General features: G+C 52.1%; 1 protein-coding gene across 1 annotated transcript; it reads right to left on the reverse strand.

Annotated features, from left to right (window-relative positions):
• Window positions 1–837: 837 nt before the first annotated feature.
• Window positions 838–19,492, reverse strand: LOC122756088 (transducin-like enhancer protein 2). The gene is made up of 20 exons (XM_044005195.1): window positions 19,102–19,492; window positions 18,851–18,936; window positions 18,260–18,323; window positions 16,805–16,849; window positions 15,204–15,266; window positions 14,008–14,082; window positions 13,577–13,760; window positions 13,208–13,230; window positions 11,486–11,581; window positions 10,957–11,001; window positions 9,135–9,290; window positions 7,375–7,525; window positions 5,596–5,756; window positions 5,253–5,332; window positions 4,614–4,863; window positions 4,017–4,264; window positions 3,099–3,246; window positions 1,898–2,048; window positions 1,440–1,516; window positions 838–1,013 (listed from the first exon to the last, which is right to left on the reverse strand). The coding sequence occupies exons 1-20, from the start codon at window positions 19,123–19,125 to the stop codon at window positions 906–908; spliced, it is 2,235 nt and encodes a 744-aa protein (XP_043861130.1). The 5' UTR covers window positions 19,126–19,492; the 3' UTR covers window positions 838–905.
• Window positions 19,493–23,874: the final 4,382 nt, after the last annotated feature.

The raw sequence follows: 23,874 nt of genomic DNA on the forward strand, positions 1-23,874 counted from the left end.
CCACTTAAGGGAAACCAGACCCGGGCTCCCACCTGCCCCTGGGCTTCCCCAGGAATCCTCTCTAGCCTCCTTGAGGAAGGGAAGTCCTGTGGTGTGTGTTTACAGGCCACCAGCCTGGACCATTTGGAGCCTTCTGGGGCTGGTGCTCGCCATGCTGGCTGGCTACCTTGTGGCTCTCTATCTTGTGGCTTGCTACACAGTGCCGTGTGACCACCATGGCTGAGCCTGGACCTCCTCCCACCCTGAGTTTCCTCATGGGTAAATGACAGGCTTGGACACAGATCCCTCCAGGTCCGCATGCTCCCCACACACCTCGCCTTCTCCTTGGCGCCGGCTCTCTGGTCCAGCCAGGCAGTGCTAGCGGCCAGGCCCCTGAGGCCCCCTGTTGACTCAAAGCTCTGGATCCGGGAGAAAGGCCGTGACTCTAGGCAGGACCTGGCTTTGGTTGTACAAAGGTCCTGTTGAGGGGCTGGGTCTAGGTCAGAGAGAAGAGGAGGGCTCCCTGCAAAGCTCCTTGCCCTCCCACAACAACAAGGTGTTCTTTGCTGCCTCCCTGCCTCCCTCCCCAACTCTCACCCCTTCAGTCTGCTTTGGGCCTCCTGCCGTGTCCCTGGCCTAGCCTCTGGGAGCCCCAGGGGTAGGGGTGCCTGGGGTAGGGGTAGGGGGGATAGAGAAGAGAAGGCTGCCTTCCTGCAGCCCAGCATGGACAAACATGTGTGACAAAGACCTTTATTTACTCTGAAGAAGGTCAGAGGCTCAGGCCCCTGAAGCTCCTTGGGGTGGGGGATGGGGGGCAGGGAGGTGGAGGGGTGGGCAGGAAGGTGAAGAAGCCCAGCTGTTGGACAGACACGTGGGGGGCGGGGAGCCCGGCCTAGGCTCCTCCCCCAAGATGAGAAGGGGCAGCCTCAGTAGACCACCTCATATACCGTAGCCTTCTTGTCACCTGAGCCGGTCACAATGTATTTGTTGTTGCTAGAAATATCACAGCTGAGGACAGAGGATGACTCTTTGGACTGGCCCCAGGTAAGGGGAGGAAAAGGGAGGGAGGACAGTGAGTTGAGTCCCTGGCTATGAGGGATGCTCCTCCCCAACCACCTGAGCTGAGTGAAGAGGGAACAGGCTCATTAACCAGGTCCCGTCCCATAACCACCTAGAAAGGGGGTGGGGGTGGGGAACTCTGGCAGCTAGGGGTCAGGTAGACCCGAATTCAAATCCTGCCTCAAATACCAGCTGTGTGACTCTGAACCTCCCTGAGCCTGTTTCCTCATCTGTATGTAATGATGGAGTTGAACTCCAGCTCTGGAGGTAGGATCCCAGGGTCTCTCTGAGCCACCCTTTTCTCCCCTGGACTCTGATGACCCTCGAGGTACTTGGTGGTGACTCTGCTCCTGTGGCCACGTCCGGGCCGTGTCTACACCCTGCCTCCCTCTCTGCCTCACCTGGAAGATGCTGGCTCCATAGGGCGTCCTCCATGCATTGAGAAGGTTGTCTTTCCCCGCACTCACAAACCACTTCCCTGTAGGGCCAGGGGGAGAAGAAGGCCCAGTGAGGGAAGTACTGAGCAGGGGGACGGGGGTGGGGGGCGGGAGACGTTCTCAGACTTCCACAACTTCTCCCCCTCCCAACTGCTGCTCAGAGAGACCTCAGAGGCCGGCTAGTCCAACCCCTTTATTTTACAAAGGAGGAAACTGAGGCTCAATCCCGAGGGAGGCCTACAGGTAGGAAGCCCTGGCTGCTGTCAGTTTTTTAAAAAGCCAGAGCTGGGAGGTGGGTGGAGGAGGTTGAAGCTCAGGGAAGGAAAACAATTGGACAAAAGCCCCCCCAGCAAAAGAAGGAGGAAAGAGGGGGAGGGGCCGCCAGTCTCTTGGCCCAGAGCCTTAGTCGCCTCCTGGCCTACCGCAGGAAGAGAATTTGAGGGAGAGGACGCAGCTCTCATGCAGGTGTAACTGGTATTTCTCGGGCTTGCCCACATGCAGAATTTCCACATTGCTGCTCTCCAGACCCACGGCCAGCCACTCTTGGCTAGGGCAGTGGCCCAGCGAGAAGATCTGTTGGAGAAAAGAGGAGAGGGCGGGGGTCAGGACCTTCCCTCAGTTAAGCCACAGTGGGGTGTGGTGTCTAATACATTTATACACACACACACACCTGCCCAACATCCATGCCATCCCCCCTCCTACTGTCACACTGATTCCTAATCAAGTCCACCAATATCCTTGACTCCTGGCTAGGCACTAAATCCTGATGCTGGTGTGACGGGCCATCAGAAAAATTACACCAATCTTAGATGGTGAAGAGGGAGGCCAAAGAACATGGTTGTCTTTCCACCCTCTGCTGGGATCAGATCATGGTCAGTTCTAGAGGGGCCGGGGTGGGATGGAGGCGGTGGGGGTGGGGGCTGCATTTAGGCAGGATGGTGACAGACTGGAAGGAGATCGAGATGGTGACAGGGGCCTCCACACCCAAGTCATGGAAGAATTGAAGGAGCCAGGGATGGTCAGACCAGAGAAGACTTAGTGAAGCCATACTCACTGTCTTCAGTAATTTGGAAGGTTGGCCTGGGGCAAGACAGAAGGGTCTTGCTCTGCTCAGCCCCAGAGAACAGGGGTAAGAGCCATGGGATGAAGCTTTGGAGAGGCTTCCATGTAAGGGAAAATGTCCCAGCAAATTAGAACTAACAGTGGGACGTGCTGCCCCAAGATGTGGCCAGTTCACCTGCTCTGATGGTGTCAACGTCCCAGTGACCACTCATGAGGCACGATGGGGTCAGAAGGAAACTTAGAGGTCATCTGGTCCAAACACCCATTTTACACATGGGAAAACTGAGGCTCAGAGAGGTGATCTGCCCAAGGTCATGTTGGAGGCAGAGCCGGCATTTGAATTCAGTGCTGCGGCTCCCCGATTCATCATTCTATGCCTGGAGATGGGCTTCCCATGCAGTAATGGGAGGGGACCAGATGTGCCAGGGTTGCTGTTGGGGAATCCTGTCCTTCTGTCCTGATGCTTCATACACATCCCAGTGGGCCCAAGGATGAGCCAGCAGGTCCGCTGGACTCCATCCCACCTCCCGCCCATTGCTGAGAAGCCTGGGGCAGGACCACCTGGGAGCTAAAGTCATGCTGCTGAACCTGACGGCCCTCCCGAAGGTCCCAGCAGCGCACAGTGTTGTCCAGACCGCCTGTCCACAACCGAGTCCCATAATCAGAGATGTCAATGCAGCTGGCTCCATCCGTGTGGCCCTGAAATTGCCTGAATGGAGGAGAGGGAAGGAAGGGAGAGAAGGCCAGTGAGCCTCTCCGTGTTTGCCAAGCAGGCCAGAGACCACCAGCGAATGCCCCTCCTAGCACACAGAAATGGATGGAGGGGTCAGTAGCCACGCCAGGGTCAGGAGGTGGGTCAAGGCCTCAGCCTAGCCCTGAGGAAATGAGAGAGGGCAGAGCCAGAGGATGGCACGTTCAACAGCAAGGAAGTCAGGGGGAGCCTGTTGGGATGGAAAGTTCAGCTCAGGGAGACTTGGCGAGTTAAGCGTCCATCTGCGAGGTAGACAGAGGGAATCCAGAGAAGTCAGGGGTCTGGCTTTCCCACAGTCAATGCCCCTGGCCTTGGGTCCCACACAGCCACATCTGGTCCAGCTTGTACTAAATGGCTACTAGAGAGCCCTTCTGTGGTATCCCTCCACAACCCCACCCTCTTCCTTCCTCCAACCTTGGATCTCACACTGATCTGTAGGGACTCAGAACTTACACCTGCACAGCATCCCTGGCCCTGGGGCCCTTCTTACCGAATCCCCTTGGCTTTGGGTCCCCCAACCTTGGCATGCCCAGATACCACATAATGATACACTCAGCCCACCCCCGTTCCCAAGTATCCATTTGCCCTTTTCCACAAGCCCGAGTCTTATACTATGCCATGGACCCAGATCCCCTATCTCTGCATCCCCTGGCCTCCACCTCCTTGGCTGATCATGGCCTGCTTCTCTGCCCGGCCCCCGCTCCCGTGCACAGCTGGGGTGGCCTCACCTGACCATGGTCTGGTTCTGCAGGTCCCATACGACAATGTTGCCATCACTGCAGCAGGAGAAGCAGACCTTGGCATCGGGGCTGATGGCCAGGGCATAGCAGGCAGGCGCCGAGGACGTGAGCTCAGCCTTGATGCGGGGGGTGGGGGCTGCCAGGTCCCAGATGGACAGGGTGCTGGCTTCCCCACCCACGATCAGGCTGCGTCCATCTGGCAGCAGTTTGCAGGAGCGGATGTAGTTGTCCTGGTTCTGTCCAAGTGTGAGGGGGAGGAGGGGGAGAGGAGAGGAGAGGAGGGACTGGGGGCAGGCTCAGCACCAACCAGGTCCAGCTCCCTGGGGAGCCACAGAAGCCCAGGGCCAGAGGAGGACAAAGGACTTGGCCAAAGGCACACCCAAAGTCAGGGAAGAGCCTAGAGCTTCACACACACATGCATAATCCATGTATATGCACATGCACACATCCATGTACACACACATGCACATATGCGCGCACACACACCAGGCCTGGACAGTGGGTGGCCCCAGCTCTGCCCAGGACAGGAGCACCTCCCTCCAGCCCCTGGCCAAGCCTGGGCGGCTCATGGGCCAGTTTCCTCACCAAGCAGTCAAGCTGGGCCACGGGAGTCTTGGTGCCTGGCTGGGCCACGTCCCACACCTTCACGCAGCCCTTGCCCCCCGTGTAGACATGCTGGGTGGAGTTGCTGATAGTGACGGCACAGACGACCTCGCCGTGGGTGAGGGTGTGCAGCTGTCTGGCATGCCTGGGGATGCCTGTGCCCAGGAGGGCATCTGACGGGAAGGGCACTGGCTGCATCTGCCCATCAGCAGACACGTGGAAGGAGTAAGCCCTGGGGGGGGGGGGGTCAGAAGGGGCCTGTAACCAGGGGGTGGAGGTTGACCCTCCCCATCCCAAGCAGAGAAGCTCCCACTCAGCTGCCACTAAATCCTCAGAGAACTTTCCAAACAGCCTGGACAAAGATTCTTTGCTCAACCCACAAAGTTACAGGGATGCAACTTGCCCTCTCTTACAACATAAGGGTAGGGAACAGCTTCCGAATGGACTCTCTCAAACCAGATCCTGGAGGGGGGTCTGTCCCCAAGTCCCTCCCCTGACACATGCCAGCTGGGGTCTCGATGTGAAGTCACAAAACAAACCAACCCATTCCCCAGATGCAGCCACCTCTTCCAGCTAGCCCAAGGCCCTCACCTGGCCCTTAACCGCTAAGTGGGTACTCACGACTTTCCCCCAGGGATGCCCGACAAGGTGGAGGAGAGGGTAGATAGACGGAGGTGGGAGTGAGACTCAGTTTCCATCTGCTGGTTCAGGGGGTAAGGAAGAAGAAAGCCTTGGGCTCCTGTCTCTCCCTCTGTCCCAGATCTTCCTCCCTTTACCCCCTAAGATGGACAGAACTCTCAACAAAAGCTCCTGAGAGCCTCGACTCATTCTCCTGCTAGTCCTCAAGGACAGCTGATGACCAGACATGCCCCATTCACAAATGGGACTATGGAGACTGGCCTAGTTCCAAGAAAATCCAAATGCTTTCCTTTTCCTCAACTGGGGGCCCAGTGCTCAGACTCACCAAGGGGGAGCGGCCATACATCATGGGGCCGCTCACCTGTGGGGACAGGTGAAGGCTCATGTAGGAGCTAGGCACGGCAAGGTCCCCATTGAGTAGAGTGGAGGGTCCCACGCCAAAGGATGCAGTGAAGGGGCCAGACAGGGTTAGGGGACTCCTCAAGGCTGTGGAGAAGGGACAAGGCCTTCAGACATCCTCTCCCCCCAGCACCAAGAAAGGGGCTTCAGCTCTTGAGTCTCCTTAGTTCAGAGCTTCACGATTCCCAAATCTCTGTGCCCTCCAGCCAAGGATTCTATCTTCTAAACTAGGAATTTTGGAACCCCCATAAGGGTTCAACAGTGCCCACTGGACCCTTCAGAAGAAGAAGGAATCAAGGATAGGGAAGTTTCCCTAGCCTACCCCTCTTTATCTATATTCCTGTTACCCTCAACTCACCCATTTGTTCTCACAGTTCCACAGCTCCCTGAAGGCCCCAGCCCCCATCATCCATCTCTCTCTGGGTATGCTACTATTGCTTCAAACTAACCACATCCAAAAAGCCCAAGTCACCACCTTCCTCTCCCCCACATGACCTCATGATCAAATGACCAAACCAAATTTCCCTGGGCCAATGGTGCCACCATCTTCTAACCTCCCCAGGCAGAGACCTCTGAGGCATCTTTGACCACCAGCATTGTACCTCACATACAAACTGCCCCTATGCTGTGGGGCCTAGGGTAAGCCTCTCCTCTCTTTAGGCCTCAGGTTCCTAATTTGTCAGATGACTGGATGGGACTAGATCTCTGAGGTTCTGTCCAGCTCCAGCATTCCATGTTCTTCAAGTCTAGTCAAGCCTTCTGAATGTCTTCCCCATCCTCTGACAGCCCACCTCTGGTGGTCCTCACAGCACCATAACTAGCCTCCACTTCTCTAGCCTCTACCCAAGACCTTTCTTGCACAGACTCTTCTTCTTCAAGCAACACTTTCTTCCCATATCTTCCCTGCTTCAAAACTGCCACGGCAGTCTCTTTTTCTTTATACATCAAAAGTCCAAATTTCTGAGCCTGATGTTCAACACTCCATTCCCTCCCTCCTGACTTCCATCGGGTCCCACCCTGCCTGGCCAACCTCATTTGTCATTATTCCTAATTATATCCATAAGATATACATGGCATTTCAATGGGGCCTATCACCCGAATACTATCAGCACAGACCCCTTCCATCCCCCACTCCCAAACACACAGTCCAGTGCAAAATACTGTATTCATTTGGGTTTCTGAGTCTTTGCAACTCATATTGTTCTCCATTCCTAGAATGAATCTTAGTCACTTAGAACCTTATAAGCTTGGGATTTTGGAACCATGGAACATAGAATGTCAGAGCTGGGAGGGCCCTTAGAACCCAGGATGCCAGAGCTGGGATGGCCCTTAGAACCCAGGATGTCAGAAATGGGAGGGCCCTTAGAATCCAGGATGTCAGAAATGGGAGGGCCCTTAGAACCCAGAACACAAGATGGTAGAGCTAGAAACAACCTTAGACCCCTTCTAGTTCTCAGGCTCCTCACCCCCACCATTTTACTGCTCCAGCAAGGGGAACACATTTGCACCAGATGGCACAGTGAGTCGGTGATGGAGCTGATAGGAGAAGTCTGGTTGCCCTGTTTTCAGTATCCCTCATCACTCCCCAGCCCAGGGGTCTGTGTCAGTGAGGTCCTGCTCCCAGCAGACAGTCACCATCCATCCTTCGCAGAGTGACTCTCCCCAGGGACTGGGGTAGAGGTGGCTTGGAGGCCCGGCTTCTCACCAGTGCTGTCTGTGGTAGGCAGTCGTTTGGTGCCAAGCTGGCGGAGCTGGCTGGCAGAGCTGGGGCCGGGGGTGGAGGCATCTGGGGAAGAGGAGGAGGAGGAGGGGCGGCTGGGCTTGCCCATTGGAGGTGGGCTGACAGCAAGCAGCTTCTGCACAGAGAAGGGAATGGGGGAGGGGTGGTCAGATTCAGGCTGGGGCAAGATAAATCGGGAGTAGTTGGGGGCTGTTTAAAGCTAATGCATTTAGCAGAAAACTAGGGAGGGAGATATATGAGCAAGCACATGTATGTGCTTGCAGGTGTCCATGTATGTGTATGCAGACTGCATGTGTGTATACCCACTCACGTTAGCAACTGTTTACATAGAAGAAAGCCATCGCAGCCATGCCTACATGGGTTTGCATGAGCATTGACTAAAGAGGCTACATACTGTCCATAAATCCACATGCCTACCCGAGTGCACTTGGTTTGTTCCTGTGAATGCATGTATGCGTGAGCTCCACAGGGGTACCCTTTCCCATAAGTCCCTGTGTGTACTTGTACCTGAGGACGTCTCTCATGTGAACACACACAAGCACATGTGAGGGTGGTCGGGAATGGGGGGGCAGGGAGAAGGGGGAGCCACCTGTGTGTGTGAGAGGGAAAGGTCCCTTCTGTAAGCCAGCGCTCCTGCTCCTCCCACTGCCCCTACAGTGATGGGGAGGTCGCTATCACTTTGTGGGGGGCGCCCTGGGGATATCTAGGGAGCCAACCCCCCCTCCCCCTGCCCCTTAGCATCTCTCTCTGCCTCACTCCAATCCCCTCCTCCCTCATCTGCCTGAACCAGTGTGACTCAGTGAAAGGCAGTCCTCCCAATGATATTTCAATCCCAGAATCTGACTTGGCCAATCGATCCAGGGGCCAGGGAAACAGTTCAGGCAGCAGCCAGGCAGGAAGGCCTGCAGGGCCTGGGTGCCAGGAACTGCCACATTAACCCCTTCTCTACAGCATGAGCTTTAAAACCAGTTTTTTAACCGAGTTCTTGAATTAAGCCCCATGCTGAGGTAGGGGTAGGGGAGGGGAGTACTCAAACTCACAGCTCCCATTTCTCTGGTATCTGAAGTTTACAAAGCACTTTTCTTATCACTAATCTGGAGGAAGGGGGGGTATGTATGATACATATGCATTTATCTTATACATACGTTTAAGAACTATTCATTTTACAGATGAGAAAACAGAGGGGCAGAGAAGGGAAGTCAGCTGTCCAGGGGCATAGATCTTATAAAATAAAGGGAAGTCTGGACTCAAATCCACTTTATTTTTTTTAAAAAGGCAATGGAGGTAGGGGCAGCTACGTGGCACAGTGGATAAAGCACAGGCCTTAAATTCAGGAGGACCTGAGTTCAAATCCAACCTCAGACACTTGACACTAGCTGTGTGACCCTGTGCAAGTCACTTAACCCTCATTGCCCCACAAAACAAAAAAACAAAACAAAACAAAACAAAAGGCAATGGGGGTTAAGTGACTCACCCAGGGTCATACCACTCATAAGTGTCTGAGGTTAAATTTGAACTCAGATCCTCCTGACTTCAGGGCCTGTACTCTATCTACTCTGAGGCAGTGCCCTGTGATGGAAGGTTTCTGTATAGGGGTCAAGAAAGCTAGATTTGGGCCTCAGCCTCCCTGCCTGTGGTGCTCTGGGCAGCATCAGAGTCCCAGGCCCGAGGGCTAGAGATGTGATGACAATGACTGTCTAGGGATGGGCTCTTTGATTCCTTACCAGGCTGGAGTCCTTGCCTTTGTGGGTCAGTGTGGCTGGGCTGGAGGCCAAAGAGGCTGGACTGTCAGGCAGATCTGGGTGGGTTAGTTGCTTTGGGCTGGGTATGGGCATCAGGCTGGGTGTGGGCATCAGGCTAGAGGGTCCAGAGACAGGATCCTGGCAATGAGAAGGTGGGAGAGCTTGGGGATTCTGCCCCTTCCAAGAGGGGGATTTCTTGCTCCTCTCTTAGAAGGGAGTCTCTGATTGGGCACATCTGTCCTTGCTTCTTCACCTCAGCCCCAGGAGGGAAGCAGCTTAGGGGGCAATTTTTCTGAGGCTCAGTGAGAAAAAGAGACTTGCCAAAAACCACTAAAAAAGGTGGCAGAACTGAAGGCTAGAGAGTAAGAAGGGAGGAAGCCTGAAGCAGAACCCAGATACTGTTGACTGGTTGTATGACCCTGGGCAAGTGCCCTTCCCTCTACTAACCACAATATAAAACCATATATAAAATAGAAGAAGGGGAGTGGGTCTAGATCAAAGATTATTTTTTAAGGCAATCAAGGTTAAGTGACTTGCCCAGGGTCACACAGCTCATAGGTATCTGAGGCCAGATTTGAACTCAGGTCCTCCTGACTCCAGGCAGGCACTCAATCCACTATGCCACCCAGCTGCCCCTTAAATCAGAAATTGATTCTTCATTGTCCCTTTCTTAACATGTTTTTAAATACATCAAACACAATGTATGTATAGGATTTTGAAGAACACTAATTATGTTGAAATATAGTTTTCACTTTTTTGGTTTTGGTTTTGGTTTTTTTGGGCAGGGCAATGGGAGTTAAGTGACTTGCCCAGGGTCACACAGCTAGTAAGTGTCAAGTGTCTGAGGCGATTTTAACTCAGGTACTCCTGAATCCAGAGCTGGTGCTTTATCCACTTCACCACCTAGCCACCCCCTATAGTTTTCACTTTAAAAAATGATTGTGCTGTATAACCTATATTAGATTGCTGGCTTGGGGAGGGGAAGGGAAGGAGAAAAATTTGGACGTCAAAATCTTACAAAAAAGAATGTTGAAAACTATCTTTACATGTAATTGGGAAAAAATAAAATGAAATACTATTTAAAAAATAAATTTGTGGGGGACAGCTAGGTGGCGCAGTGGATAGAGCACCGGCCCTGGATTCAGAAGGACCTGAGTTCAAATCCAACCTCAGACACTTAACACTAGCTGTGTGACCCTGGACAAGTCACTTAACCCCAATTGCCTCACCCCCCCAAAAAAATTTGTGGTCCAATGGGGGTTAAATGACTTGCCCAGGGTCACACAGCTAGTAAGTGTCAAGTGTCTGAGGCCGGATTTGAACCCAGGTACTCCTGAATCCAGGGCTGGTTCTTTATCCACTAAGCCACCTAGCTGCCCCCTGAAGTACTATTTTTTTTAAAAAGTTCATGGATCCCTTGGTTAATAAATCCCTAGACTAGAAGATCTCTAAAGATTTTTCAAGCTCTGGGGTGTTATAATCTTAATGAAACCATAAAGTAAGATGGAACATTTGAAAGTCACTGAATTTTTCCCAATCCTTTTAGAGAATGAGGGAGAGAAAATCGGGGAGGGCGGGACTCCTACCTCTCTCTCCAGTCCCTGTCCTAGGTCCTGCCCAAGACTTGTTATCTTCCCTCCCCATCAAGATCCTCTGAATCCCCTGCTCAATGTCCTTTTCCTGGGAGGGGTGGGGGGGGTCGGGGAAAGCCCTCCTCTTGATGCTGAAGTCCCTATTCCCCTCCCCCAGAGGGAAGAAGTCCCAGTTGTACCTCCTTACACCCACCCCCAAGGGCCAGATTTACCTCATCCACCACCAGATTATAATCGCTCTTGTCCCCGTCACTGTCCTGGCAGAGAGAAAGGGGGAAGCTGGCAAGGAGGAGCCCCAGAGGAGTCCCCAGAGGGAAACCCACGCTCCCCTTCTTAGCCGCTTCCTTTGACCAGAGAAGGTCAGAGCCAGAAGGACCTTAGGGTACAGAACACGGTATATCAGAGCCAGGAAGAACCTCCCAACATAGACACAGAGTGTCAGGACTTGCCAAGTGCTCCAAACATATATAAATATATATGATAGATTGATGATGATTTGGGCTGCATTTTTTTCTCTTTCTTTTCATTCTCTGTTACAAGGGATGGGTCTCTGAGGAGGGAAGGAACATATTTGGGAATGAAACTGTTGTAACCACAAAAGGTATCAATAATTAAAAAAAGATAGACCATAGACCGTCAGAGCTGAAAGGAGCCTTCAGAGACCATTCAAATACCCAGGCCTCTTTTATGGATGGGGAAACTGAGACCTAGGGAGAGGAAAGGGGACACAACTCGACTCACATAGTTTCCCAGAGGATCTTTCTCTTCCTGTTTGTGTGTCTGACCAATGAGCCACCCTTCCTCCACTAGGCTCTCTGGGGGTGAAGGGGATGGGCTCTGCAGGAAAATGCAAAAGGTTTATCAGGCATCCTGGAAGCAACTAGGAAGGCTCAGTGGGTCCCAGGAAGGAGTCCACATGCTTCACCCCAAGTCTCTGAACAAGCATCCCTAGTTCCTGGAAGTTAAAAGAAGGGGAACATGGCCTTCCATTAGGCACAGGACATCTCACCCGAGAGAGGGCTCTCCAAATTGCCCCCACTCTCACCAAGAGCTACAGCCTTGGGTTCTCTGTTGATGTGAGGGAGCCTCAGCTCCTAGCACTCCCAGCTTCCCCAGGAAGCCACAATGTTCTCTGTGGGGGTCAAGGGAGGTGGGTGGCGGGCTGTGCCCGCTTCCCTCTATGGCCTATATAAACACACACACACACACACACACACACACACACACACACACACATGCACGCGCTGCCTTCCCCACAATCCTGCTTCCTTCTCCCCATCTTGTGAGATGTTCACTCTGGAAGGGATAATGAGGCATATCCGTAATGGAAAATCCCCAGCCCAGCCTACAGCCCCTTCTCCCCCTGGTCAGAGACTGTCAGAGCTGGGAGGGACCTTGAGAGAGAGAAAACACAATGTCAGATCTGGGAAGGGACAGGGAAATTACCTAACCTTATCTCTTTCCCAGCCTAGAAAACCACTCCCTGCAAGGTATCTCTGTCAGCCTCCATTTATATACCTCCAGTGATGGGGAGCTCCCTCCCTGCCTCTCTGCCTCCTTCCCTCCCTCCCTGCAGGCCATTCCACAGTAGAACAGCCCTGACCATTAGGAAGTTTTCCCCTGCATTGAGATAAAATTCTACCATTTCAGCCCATTGCTCCTGGTTCTGCCCTTCTGAGCCCCATCAGAATCTGTCTAATCCCTCTCCCATGTGACAGGCCTTTGAGTCTTCTCCAGTTAAACATCTGTAGCTCCTCCAGTGGGCTGCTCTCTCCCTCTCCCCATCCCAGCTGCTCTCCTCTTGGTGAGCTCCTGTTTGTCAATGTCCTCCCGCTAACGTGGTCCTTGAACTAGACACTGTCTCTCAGATGGGGAATGACCAGAACAATCCCAGCTTTTGTTCAGGGCACTGGACTATCCCAACACAGCAGGTGAGGCCACAGGGAGGGGGACAGGTGGTCTGGGGAGTTCAGCAGAAGGTGCCTCCATCCCTCCCTGGCCAACCCCCCTCCACACCAGAAATGCCAACTGGGGCCTGGAGTTAAGACAAACCGGACTGGAGATGAGGGAAGTGCACTGTCAGCTTGTAGCTGTTCTCTTCAGCCCATCCCCAGAGAGATTCTTTACTTCCTCCCAACTTTGACTGATGCTTGGGGCTTGGGGGAGGGGAGGGGTCAGTAATCTCTCCTGCTGGGGTGGGGGCGGGGAAGGGAGGAAAGGCCAGCAGAAGAGTTGGTGCTCAGTCTAGGGAAGGCTCAGAGCCCAGACCGAAGATCCAGACTAACCCCCCCAACCCCCCACCCCCTAAGAACACATGGGCCAAAGCTGCCCAAGATGGAGAAGCCCAAAGGCCAGATGAATGCAAATAAGATGGAAATGCCACAGCACATTCCCAAGTGATCTTGGCTCAGGGTGGCTCTGGGAGAGGAAAGACAGAGTCCCAGTCCCAGCCCCATCACTCACCCGGCTGCTGTGGCCTCTGCCTGCTGCTCCCCAGGCCCAGGGGAAGAGGGGAGAAGAAGGAATGAGAGACACGGGGAAAGGGGGGGGCAGGTGGGAGGAATAAAGAGAATAAAGGAGAGAGGAGGAAGAGAGAGAAAGGAAAGGAGAGAGGGAAAGGAGAAGGGGAGAAAGGAGGAAGAGAGAGAGAGAATTAGGAGTGGGGACAGGTTCCTTTCCTTCCCATCCCAATGTCCTTTTTCTCCAGTATTTCTGTCACCCTCTTTCCCCCCTCCCTTGTACAGCCCTTGTCCTCCCCCTTCCCAATGTCTCTTCCTAACCTAATGGCCCTCCCTCCTCCTCTCTCAACCTCAGAGTAAGCCCCTTCCTTACCTGGAGGTTCCCCAATGCCTGGGATCCTCTGATCTTCCTTGGTAGTATTATCAGTGGCAGGGGTGGTGGCTGCCAGCTGGGCCTGGGTGGCCAGGGCTCCAGTCAGGGCTAGCAGCCCTGCTGCAGGGTGGGGGGTCAAGGGTACAGGTGGAATGTGGTGTGACAAGTGCTGTAACTGCTGCTGCTAAATTGGAGAAGGGTCCAGGTTGGGGAAGGGGGGGGGCACAGTTAGCCCCAAGGAGGTTTGTGGCCCCATCTCACAGCAGGACAAACTGAGGCTTGGGGAGGAGAAGGTCTCACAGAAAGTCAGGGGTAATGTAGGGAACAGAGGGACTTGGGAGCATCCCAGGTCTGACCTAACCAAGCGTCAGACTCCTTGGCTTGGCCCCAAGCTCCGGACAAAAACCTCAGCCTGATGGATGCTGACTCACCCCGATAATGCTGTTCAGCTCTGCTGCGGTCACTTGTTTGGCTCTCTCCACAGCCTGAAGGACTTGCTGCTGGTGCTTGGGATAGGAAACACATTAAGGTGGAGTTGGGGGAAAGGTGGTAACAGCGGGGACGTGGAATAGATGAGTCTGTACCAGACAGAGCCACCATGTTCCTCTTCCTCCCTCTTCACCAGCCTGCATCCTCCCAGATCCAGCCAGAAGCCTAGTGCTGCCTCAATCGACCTGTCTAAGGTCATAGTCATTAGTGGCAGACTCCCCAGAGATACCTTGGGATGATGGAAATAGCAGGCTCTGAATTTATAGGACCCAGGATGGAATCCCAGCTCTGTCACTTAGTGCCTGGGGGATGTTGGCCCAATCGCCTACACTCTCTGGTCTCAGTTTCCTAATCAATCAGTCAACATTTATTAAGTGCCTACTATGTACCAGGCACTGGGCTAAGCACTAGGGATATAAAAAGAGGCAAAAGACAGCTCCTGCTCTCACAGAGCTTACAATCTCATCTGAAAAAAATTAGTGGGTTAGAATGGATGGTCTTTTGGGTCCCTTCCAGCCCCAAACCCATGAATGTTCTTTCTCCTACCTGTGTCCCCTTCCTCAAATTAGATTGATGCACTAGGAAATCCTAGCCCAGGAGCAAACCAAGCAGATGCTTAATATTTGTTGCATTGGGGGAAGCTAGGTGGCACAGTGGATAAAGCACCAGCCCTGGATTCAGGAGTACCTGAGTTCAAATCTGGCCTCAGACATTTTATACTTACTAGCTGTGTGACCCTGGGCAAGTCACTTAACCCCCATTGCCCCGCCAAAAAAACAAAAAAACAAAAACAAAAAAATATATATTTGTTGCATTGCTGGATTGAATTGGGGATAAAGGTCCCTGTCCCTTATCAGTCTCCCTCCTCCCACAGTCCAGCATCCCAGTTCCCTGAAACAGAAAGGGTAAATGGAGCACTGAATTTGGAGTCAAGAAGATCTGGGTTCAAATCTTACCTCTATGGTGGTTGTGTGACCTTGGACAAGTAACATCTCTCTGAACCTCAGTTTACTCATCTATAAAGTGAAGTCACTAGCCTCGAAGATCCCTTCGAGCTCTAGCTCTTAGAATCTAAGTTCCTTTGATCCTCCCTGCCCTGCCCTGCCCTTCCCAGAAGCCCAGAGCCCACCATGCTCACCTCCTGCTTCACAAAGGGGATGATCTTGGCACAGATGGCGCTGAGTCTTTTCACAATCTCTGCCTGGCAGAGAGACAGATATAGAACAAGGTCAGTCTGGAGGCATGGGGAAGAGAGCAGTGTCTCCCAGTCCCCCAAAAAATCCCTTACAAAGAAAGCTGGAGGTAGAGGAAAGAGAAGCCCTCTCTACCCTCCTTAGCAGACTTGGGTCTGCTGCCTATCTTAGGGAGGCCCAACTCTGCCCCTTCCTCTCTATTCTGAGCCTCAGTTTCCTCATCTGTAAAAGGAGATGGTGGCTACTGCCCAGCCTTCTTCATTGGGGTAAAGGGAAGGTGAAGAAAGCCAGGAACTGGGGTTTGGTTTTGTTTTGTTTTGTTTTTCCAGAGAAGGGTCAAGGCTGAAGGCAGCCAGGGGAGGTGTGTGTGTGTGTGTGTGTGTGTGTGTGTGTGTGTGTGTGTGTTTGTACCCTTGAACCTGCCTGTTTGTGAATGTGTCTATGAATGCATGTGTGTGTGTGTGTGTGTGTGAGTGCATGTGTGTGTCTCACTCCCACGATCATAAAAGGAGCAAACTGGGAGGGAGGCCTCTCCAGCTGGAGAAATATGGCTGTTGGATTCACCACTCCGTCGGGCTCTGCTCCAAACTAATTTCTCTGGCAGGCAGCCCCGCGATGACGGGACTGATGAATCTGAAGAGTGACAGCAAATTACTGCCGGAACAAAGCAGGCAGCCACGAGGAGGAGGACAGGAGGGAGTGGGGGGGGGGGATCGGGGGGGAGGAGCAGGACGGGGGGGGGGAGGGGGGAGAGGGAGCAAAGGCAAGAGCAGAGAACAAGGCTGGGCAGGGCAGGGCTGCTTTGACAGGACGTCAGAACTGAAAAGCACCTTGAAGATCACCCAGAGCCAGCCTCATCGTGACCTCTGGCAAATAGCCAACTCTCCATTTCTCCACGTGTAAAATAAAGGGAGTGGACCAGGCAGTCTCTAAGGTGACATTTATCCCTGCAGTTCTATGCTCTAAGGACCTCCTTTAAAAAACAACAGAACAGTGATGTCATTGTCGCAAGGAGGTCTTAGTTGAGAGGACCCCACCCCCATTTACATTCTTATAAAATTGCCTTAGTGTGTGTAGGGGGGGTAGGGATTGGGGATGGGGAGGGAAGTTGAGAGGTTATGTGACTGGTTCAGGGTCACAAAGATATTATGTGTCCAAGGCCAGACTTGAACCCAGTCTTCTTCATTCCCAAGACACCTTACTTTCCTCTACATCCTGTCTTCCCCTTAAGACCTCTTCTAGTGCTGATAGCCTACCTTCTACATTCTCAAGTCCTTTCTGGTTTTGATGTTCTTTGAGTCTGTGGCTCTGTCTCCTCACCTTATTTTACATCTAGGGAAACTAAAGCCAAGAGGGAGGGGGAAGGACTTGCCCAAGGTCACACATCAAACTCAGGCAGAATCCAAAATGTGACCTAGATATCTTGAAAAGCAATCTGTTTGGCTCCAACCCCATCCCAGAGACCTAGGATGAGACACAATCCTTGTGGTTACCCAAGGCCATGGCTAGGATCCTGAAATCCCCAACCTGCTCCCTCCCCCCTCACCTGCTTGTGCATCTCCAGGTTGAGGCCATAGGACATCTCATAATACTGAAAAGCAAGAAAGGGTTGTTCACAATCACCAGACACAAGAAATACCCTTCTTTGTCTTCCCTTTGGTTCAACAAGAGCATTCGTAACCTCAGGTCAGGTCAGAACTAACCAGCCCAGCTCCTGACACTACTCTCCCATTCCCCTATCCCCAACATACTTAGAGGCCCCACCAGGCTTGCAGTTATAGAATTTAGTCCTATAACACTTATTTTAGAGTAATCTCTCCCAAGCACTACTGATCCCCCAAACTCTCCCATCTAGTTTGTTCCTGGGGGCCTAGAGAACTCCAGTCTAGTCCATCTTGACCTCATTTGCTGGAGAAGTTTCATTCCCACCCTCCACCCCACCCCCCCAAATTGCATTGAAGAAACCCCTACCATTACCTCCAAGAGCAGGGGAAGGAAGTTCCTAACACATTCTCCCTCCACCATTAATGACCTTGGCCTGTACTCCTCCCTTCACCAGGCCCACTGGGACTGGGAGAAAAGCATGCCCATTCTCTCCTAGTTTCTGAACTTCCCATGTCTAGCTCCCTCTGACTCTAAGCCTCTACTCCATCAGCCCAGGGAGATCACACTCATCAAAAAGAACAATCACCTCCCAGAAAACTCTGAATTATGGCCCAAGATCCTCCATATAGGGGTATATACACACAAGGCATTAGGGGCTCCCTTCTAGAATACACAGTCCCAGCTCTCAATGAACTTAAAGTCTTCTGAAGGGGATGGGGAGACACATGTGATGAGTGCAATGAGGTCATTTGTGCTAAGCATTTTGAAAACTTTTAAATCACTATACAAATGCCAGTGATTCTGTTTCTTTTCTTTTCTTTTCTTTTCTTTGCAGGGCAATGAGGGCTAAGTGACTTGCCCAAGGTCACACAGCTAGTAAGTGTCAAGTGTCTGAGGCTGGATTTGAACTCAGGTCCTCCTGAATATCCAAGACCAGTGCTTTATCCACTGCACCACCTAGCTGCCCTGCCAGTGATTCTTATAGATGATAATCTCAGAAAGCCAACACTGACAGGCAGTTTGGTGTAGAGGGAAGAGCACTGCACCTGAAACGAGAGGATACCCTGCTTTAGTCACTATAAGATTCTGGCTTTTTCCTTCCTTCCCAGGGCTTCAGTTTTCTTATCTATAAAATGGGTAGGTGGGTGAGTGGGATTAGGTTATCTCTAAGGTCCCTTCCAGCCTGAATATTTTATGATTTTTAGATTACTAAATCCAACTCCCCTTCCTTGACTCATTTTAGAAATAGTGAAACTGAGGCTAAGGGGAGAAAGGACCTTCCCTAAGGCCTCATAGGTCCATGGCTGGGGCAGGTCTTTAAATACAACAATTAGTAGAAATCAGGAAAGGGTCGGAGGTTCCAGGAGGAGGCACAGTGTGCCCCGCCCCCCCTCACCATGACGTAATGACGATGCATCTCAGTCTTCTCACTGGCCAGTTTTTCACACTCCAGTTTGAGGCTGGGGAGACCAAGGAGAGGACAGACCTGGCATCAGGAACTGCCCTGCCCCCCCCACCAGCCCCTCCTTCCCTAGGATACCTCCCACTCTGAAGCCAATTCCTAGGATCTTCTTCCCTCACCTGGCCACCCCTACTCTGTCCCCACCCTCTTCTTTCACTATTGGTCCTTTGAACTCTGGAGTCCCGCCTCTTCTCCCTCCCTATTGGATCCTCCCTCTCCTCACCTGCTTTTAGGCTCCACCCCCACACTGCCTCCTTGGCTGTGCCCTTTCTCCCCTCACCTGGCCGCTCCCACTGTTAGGCCACGCCCTTCTGTCTCTCCCGGCCTATTGGCCCTTAGCTCTCCGAGGCTCGGCCCTCACCTGGCCTCTCCCATTCAACACCCCATTGGCCCTTTGCGTTCTGAGACACCGCCCTCACCTGGATGCCCCCTTCCTCCCACTCAGTGGCATAGGCTCCGGGACTCTGAGTCTGTTTGTTGGGGGGAGGGGCAGCCCTTCAGTCCAGCTCTCCCGCCCCTCCTCACCTGTGGTACTGAGCCTGCAGGAATTGAAATTCCTCCTTCATGCGGTCGCAGATCTCCAAGATAGAGAACTTGAAGGGTTGTCCGGCCTGGAGTGGAGAGTGGTCGGGGGCGGGGGGGGGGGGGTGGAGGGGGCCGGGAGGCCGTGAAGGGCGGGGATAAGAAGATGCTAAGTCTCAGGACCAGACTAGCCTGAGAACCTTCTCTGACCCTCGGGTCCCCCACACCCCTAAGCGCCCTGGGAAGCCACTCACCGGAGGCCTGCCTTGGGGGTACATCCTGCGGAGTCCCGCCCGCTCCACTCTGTCCCCGAGAGCACCCCTGGCCCCAGGCCCCCAGCCGCCACCCGGCCAAATGTTGAGGAGAGCCAAAGGAATGAGAGAAGCCGGGGGTGTGGGGGGAAGGAAGGCAAGACTGAGGATAAAACCTAAGGAAGGGAAAGGGAAAGGGGATGCCGCAAAGAGACCCAGGAGTCCAGGTCTCCCTGCGGAGAGGGAGGGAGAAAGGAAGGAAAGTGGCGGGGAGGCGGGGAGGCGGGCAGGAGCTGAGGAAAGCCGAGGAAGGAAAAAGCCAGGCAAAGGGTCCGAGGACCCAGGAGTCCCTGGCTTCCCAAGGCCGTCTGGAGCTGGAGAGAGATAAGGGAGCGCCCTGGGGCTCCCGCTCCGGAGGGAGAGTGAGCTCAGCCGCCTCTTTTCTGAGATGTGTCAGAGGAACTGGGCAGGAGGGAGAGGAGGGGAGGGAAGAAAAGGGAGAGGGAGGAGGGCAGCGGGCGGGCGGGGAAGGTCAGGAGCGAGGTGTGGATCTCGGGCAGCGGTGGCAGCCGCAGGGCTAGTGGCCGCGGTCAGTCCCCCACTCCAGCTGTCTCGGGGCTCGGCTCTATCAGAGATGCCGCTGGCACCGCGGCCTTAAGGTGGCCCGCCTCTCCAATCCTATTATCCCGTGCCTAGCCCACCCCAGTCTGTTCTGCTCCCCCCAGACCTGGCCAGCCTCCATCTGCAAACAGCCAGACAGTCCGGGTGCCTGAGGAACCTCTGAACATTACCTGGGGAGAGCGGGGGGAGGGGAAACCGTGTCTAGAGGCTGCGGAGGAGCCACAGAGGGCATCAGTGGATGAAGAAAGCAAAGCGGGACTTGAGTCCAGAAGACTGAGGCGCAGATAGGCTTTGTGGGCCATTCTCCTCTGAGGTCTTCACTTCCTCCGGGAAGCCTTCCCTCATTCTTTTTTTTTTTTTTGTGAGGCAGTTGGGGTTAAGTGACTTTCCTGGGACCACACAGCTAGTAAGTGTTGTGTCTGAGGCCGGATTTGAACTCAGGTCCTGAATCCAGAGCCGGTGCTCTATCCACTGCGACACCTAGCTGCCCTGCCTTCCCTCATTCTTACCAGGATTTGTCATAAACTGTGGACTCTTCCTTCCCACCAGTGGGGATGTGGCTTTAGAATAAGAACAGAATCCCACAGAGCACAGAATATCAGAACTGGGAGGGCCCTTAGAAGACAAGATTATCAGAGTGGGGAACATAGACTGTCAGAGATGGGAGGGCCCTTAGAACACAGGATGTCAGACCTGGGAGGGCCCTTAGAAGACAAAAGTATCAGAGTGAGGAACATAGACTGTCAGAGGTGGGGGGCCCTTAGGACACAGGATGCCAGGGCAGGGAGGGACCTTACCGCATAGAATTTCAGAACTGGGAAGAAACTTAGAAGTTAGGATCATTAATTAAGTCTTCATTAAAAACCTATACAGGGGGCGGCTAGATAGCACAGTGGATAAAGCACCAGCCCTGGATTCAGGAGTACCTGAGTTCAAATCCGGCCTCAGACACTTGACACTTACTAGCTGTGTGACCCTGGGCAAGTCACTTAACCCCCATTGCCCCGCAAAAAACAAAAAAAAAAACAAAAAACAAAAAAACAAACAAAAACCTATACAATGTCAAATCTAGAAGGACCCTTGGAACAGAGGAGGCCAGAACTGGGAAAGATGCAAAGCATGTTAGCCCTGGGACTATAGATAGAAGCCCAAATGTCAGAGCTAGGCAGGAATTTTGAAACACAGAATAGACTTCTCACTGAACTGAACTAAACATCCTTGAATGACCCAAGAGTAAGTACCCTGTTCACAGAGGGGGGATCGAAAAAAGGAAGGGAGAGAGTGTGTGTATGGTGGGGGGGGGGGGAGCTGAACCACCTTGTCATTTTTAGGAGGCAGGTGTGTGATGTAGCAGAAAGTACATCCACTTTAGCATCATCGGAAGATGCTCATTCCTGCTTTGCTGCATTCTATTTACTTAACCTTGGACCAATCACAAATTACAAAATCAAATTCATTATTCCCTAAACCTGTTCTTCCTCCCCAAATTTCATATTTCCATTGGTAAGACCATTGGATTTGAAACCAAAAGAGAGGCTTTGTTAGGTATGGCTCAAGTCCCCCTTCCAGGCTCAGTTCCAGATCCGACAAACCCCGCCCCCCTTCTGCTAGGAAGCCAATCATTAACCAAGTCCTATTCATCATACCAGTCCAACCTTTTCATCTACCCCTGCCATCTCCAGAAGATCGGGGTTTTCAAACTACTTTGGCTGGTTGTTGAAAACCCATTTAGGCTTTTCTTGGCAGAGATATTGGAGTGACTTGACATTTCCTTATCCAGGTCATTTTACACATGAAGAAACTGAAGCAAACAGGGTGAAATGACTTACCCAGGGTCACACAGCTAACAAGTGAGCCAGATTTGAACTCAGGAAGATGTCTTCCTGCTTCCAAGCCCAGTGCTCTGTGCACTATGGCGCCACCCAGCTGCCAATACCTTTGGTCATTGCATCCCTAGCACCTAGTGCAGGGCTATAGTACTTTAATAAGAGTTGTGGACTGACTACTTGATTGTGGAACCTTTGGCAAGTCACTAAATCTCTCAACTCTTCCAATAGAATATAAGTTCCTTGAAGGTAATCAGTTTTTCATTTTGTTTTTGTATCTATATCCAACCTGGCATAAAACCTTGCAAATAGCATGTACTTAATAAATGCATGTTCAGGGGGCAGTTAGGTGGCACAGTGGATAAAGCACCAGTCCTGGATTCAGGAGGACCTGAGTTCAAATCTGGCCTCAGACACTTGACACTTACTAGCTGTGTGACCTTGGGCAAGTCACTTAACCCTCATTGCCCCACCCCCCACCCCCATGCATCTTCATTTGGATTAGATTTAGTTTCCTGATCTACAAAATGAGGGGGATGGACTACATGGTCATTAAGGTCCCTTCCAGCTGTAAAGCCTATATCGGATAACTATGCACCAGCCTCCTAACTGGTCTCCTTACCTGTAGTCTCTTTACTGCCAAAACGTCCCTTACATGCTGCCAAAACAATTTTCCTAATGCAATACTGATTGTGTCCCTCCTTTGCTCAAGAGCCTTCAGGGGCTCCCCATTGCCTACTGAATAAAGCAGACATTCCTTTACCTTGCATTCAACCATACAATTTGCTTCTAGTCCACTTTTTTATTATATTTGTTTTTGGCGGGGCAATGAGGGTTAAGTGACTTGCCCAGGGTCACACAGCTAGTGTCAAGTGTCAGAGGCCAGATTTGAACTAAGGTCCTCCTGAATCCAGGGCTGGTGCTTTATCCACTGTGTCACCTAGCTGCCCCCCACTTATTTATTTATTTTTGTTTTGGTCTGGACCCATGGATTTACTGGTGTAGGGAGTTCTTAGTGAAAAAACTCCTAATGAGAATTGGCACCCGTTCTGCAATTGATAGGCTCAGAGAGCTGCCCAGGAGGAACTGAGAGGTTAAGTCACTGGCTGGTCCAGGGTCACTACAACCCAATTTTTCCCCCCAGCTTTATCTAGTACTATTCTCCTTTCTTGTGCCATGCTCCAGGCAAGCTGTCTCTCCATCCCTCATTTTCCTCCTAACCTCTCTTTGTCTGCCTTGGCTCGAACTCTCTTATGCCTGAAATAGACTCCTCTCCCTCTGTTTCTTTCTACTGAAGCCCCTCCTTCCTTCAATGCCCAAGTCAGGGCCCCCCTCCTCTGGGCAGCCTTTCTTGAACCCTTGGCTATAAAATCAGCTCTCCTCCATCTGCTCAGGACCTCAGCCACTTCTCTTGCATTTATCCCACTCCCCCTTGCACCAGTTATTTATATATTTGCCTCCCCTTCCCATTCAATGCAGAGCAAGACCTACGGGAAAAGTACCTCCCAAACACCTTGGTCTTGTGTCCTCTCCTCTCTATTCATCCAGTGACCAATTGAGTTCAGGCTTTGATCATCTCTTGCCTGGTAGAGTGCTGTAACATTCTCCTAAATGCTCTCCCTTCTTCCGGTCTCTCCCTGTTCTCCTCCCCATCCATCCACCTTCCACATGGCTGCTAAAATAATCTTCCTAAGTGAGGCACAGGTCTGACAATCTGACCATAATATCATCTCTCCCCTTAAAGATCCTCTGTGGTTCCTCCCACACTCCCCCATTAGACTGGGAGTTCCTTGAGAGCAGGTACTGTTTTTGCCTTTCTTAATATTCCCAGTGCTTAGCACAGTGCCTGGGATACAGTAGGTATTTAATAAATGTAGCTGTAGGAAAACAGAAGAACAGAGAGCTAAAATTACTACCAACTTGGAGGTTCACACAGGCTGGTGTCACTTCCTCTGTGAAGTTGTATTGATTTCTTCCTCCTCAAATTACCTCATCTATTTACATGTTGCAGAAAGTAAGCTCCTTGACAGCAGGGAGTACTTTGTTTTTAATCTTTGTATTCCCAGGGTCAAACACAAAGACTGACACATAACAATCAATAAATGTTTGTTGAATTATTTGAATAGTTCCTGGTACCCTCAGCATTGTCTATTTTCTTTTTTGAGGGAGAAGGGGTGGGGGGGCAATGAGGGTTAAGTGACTTGCCCAAGGTCACACAGCTAGTAAGTGTCAAGTGTCTGAGGCCAAATTTGAACTCAGGTCCTCCTGAATCCAAGGCCAGTGCTTTATCCACTGTGCCACCTAGCTGCCCCCTTACCCTCAGCATTGA

This window comes from Dromiciops gliroides, chromosome 1 (assembly GCF_019393635.1).
Source record: "Dromiciops gliroides isolate mDroGli1 chromosome 1, mDroGli1.pri, whole genome shotgun sequence".
Lineage (NCBI taxonomy): Eukaryota > Metazoa > Chordata > Mammalia > Microbiotheria > Microbiotheriidae > Dromiciops > Dromiciops gliroides.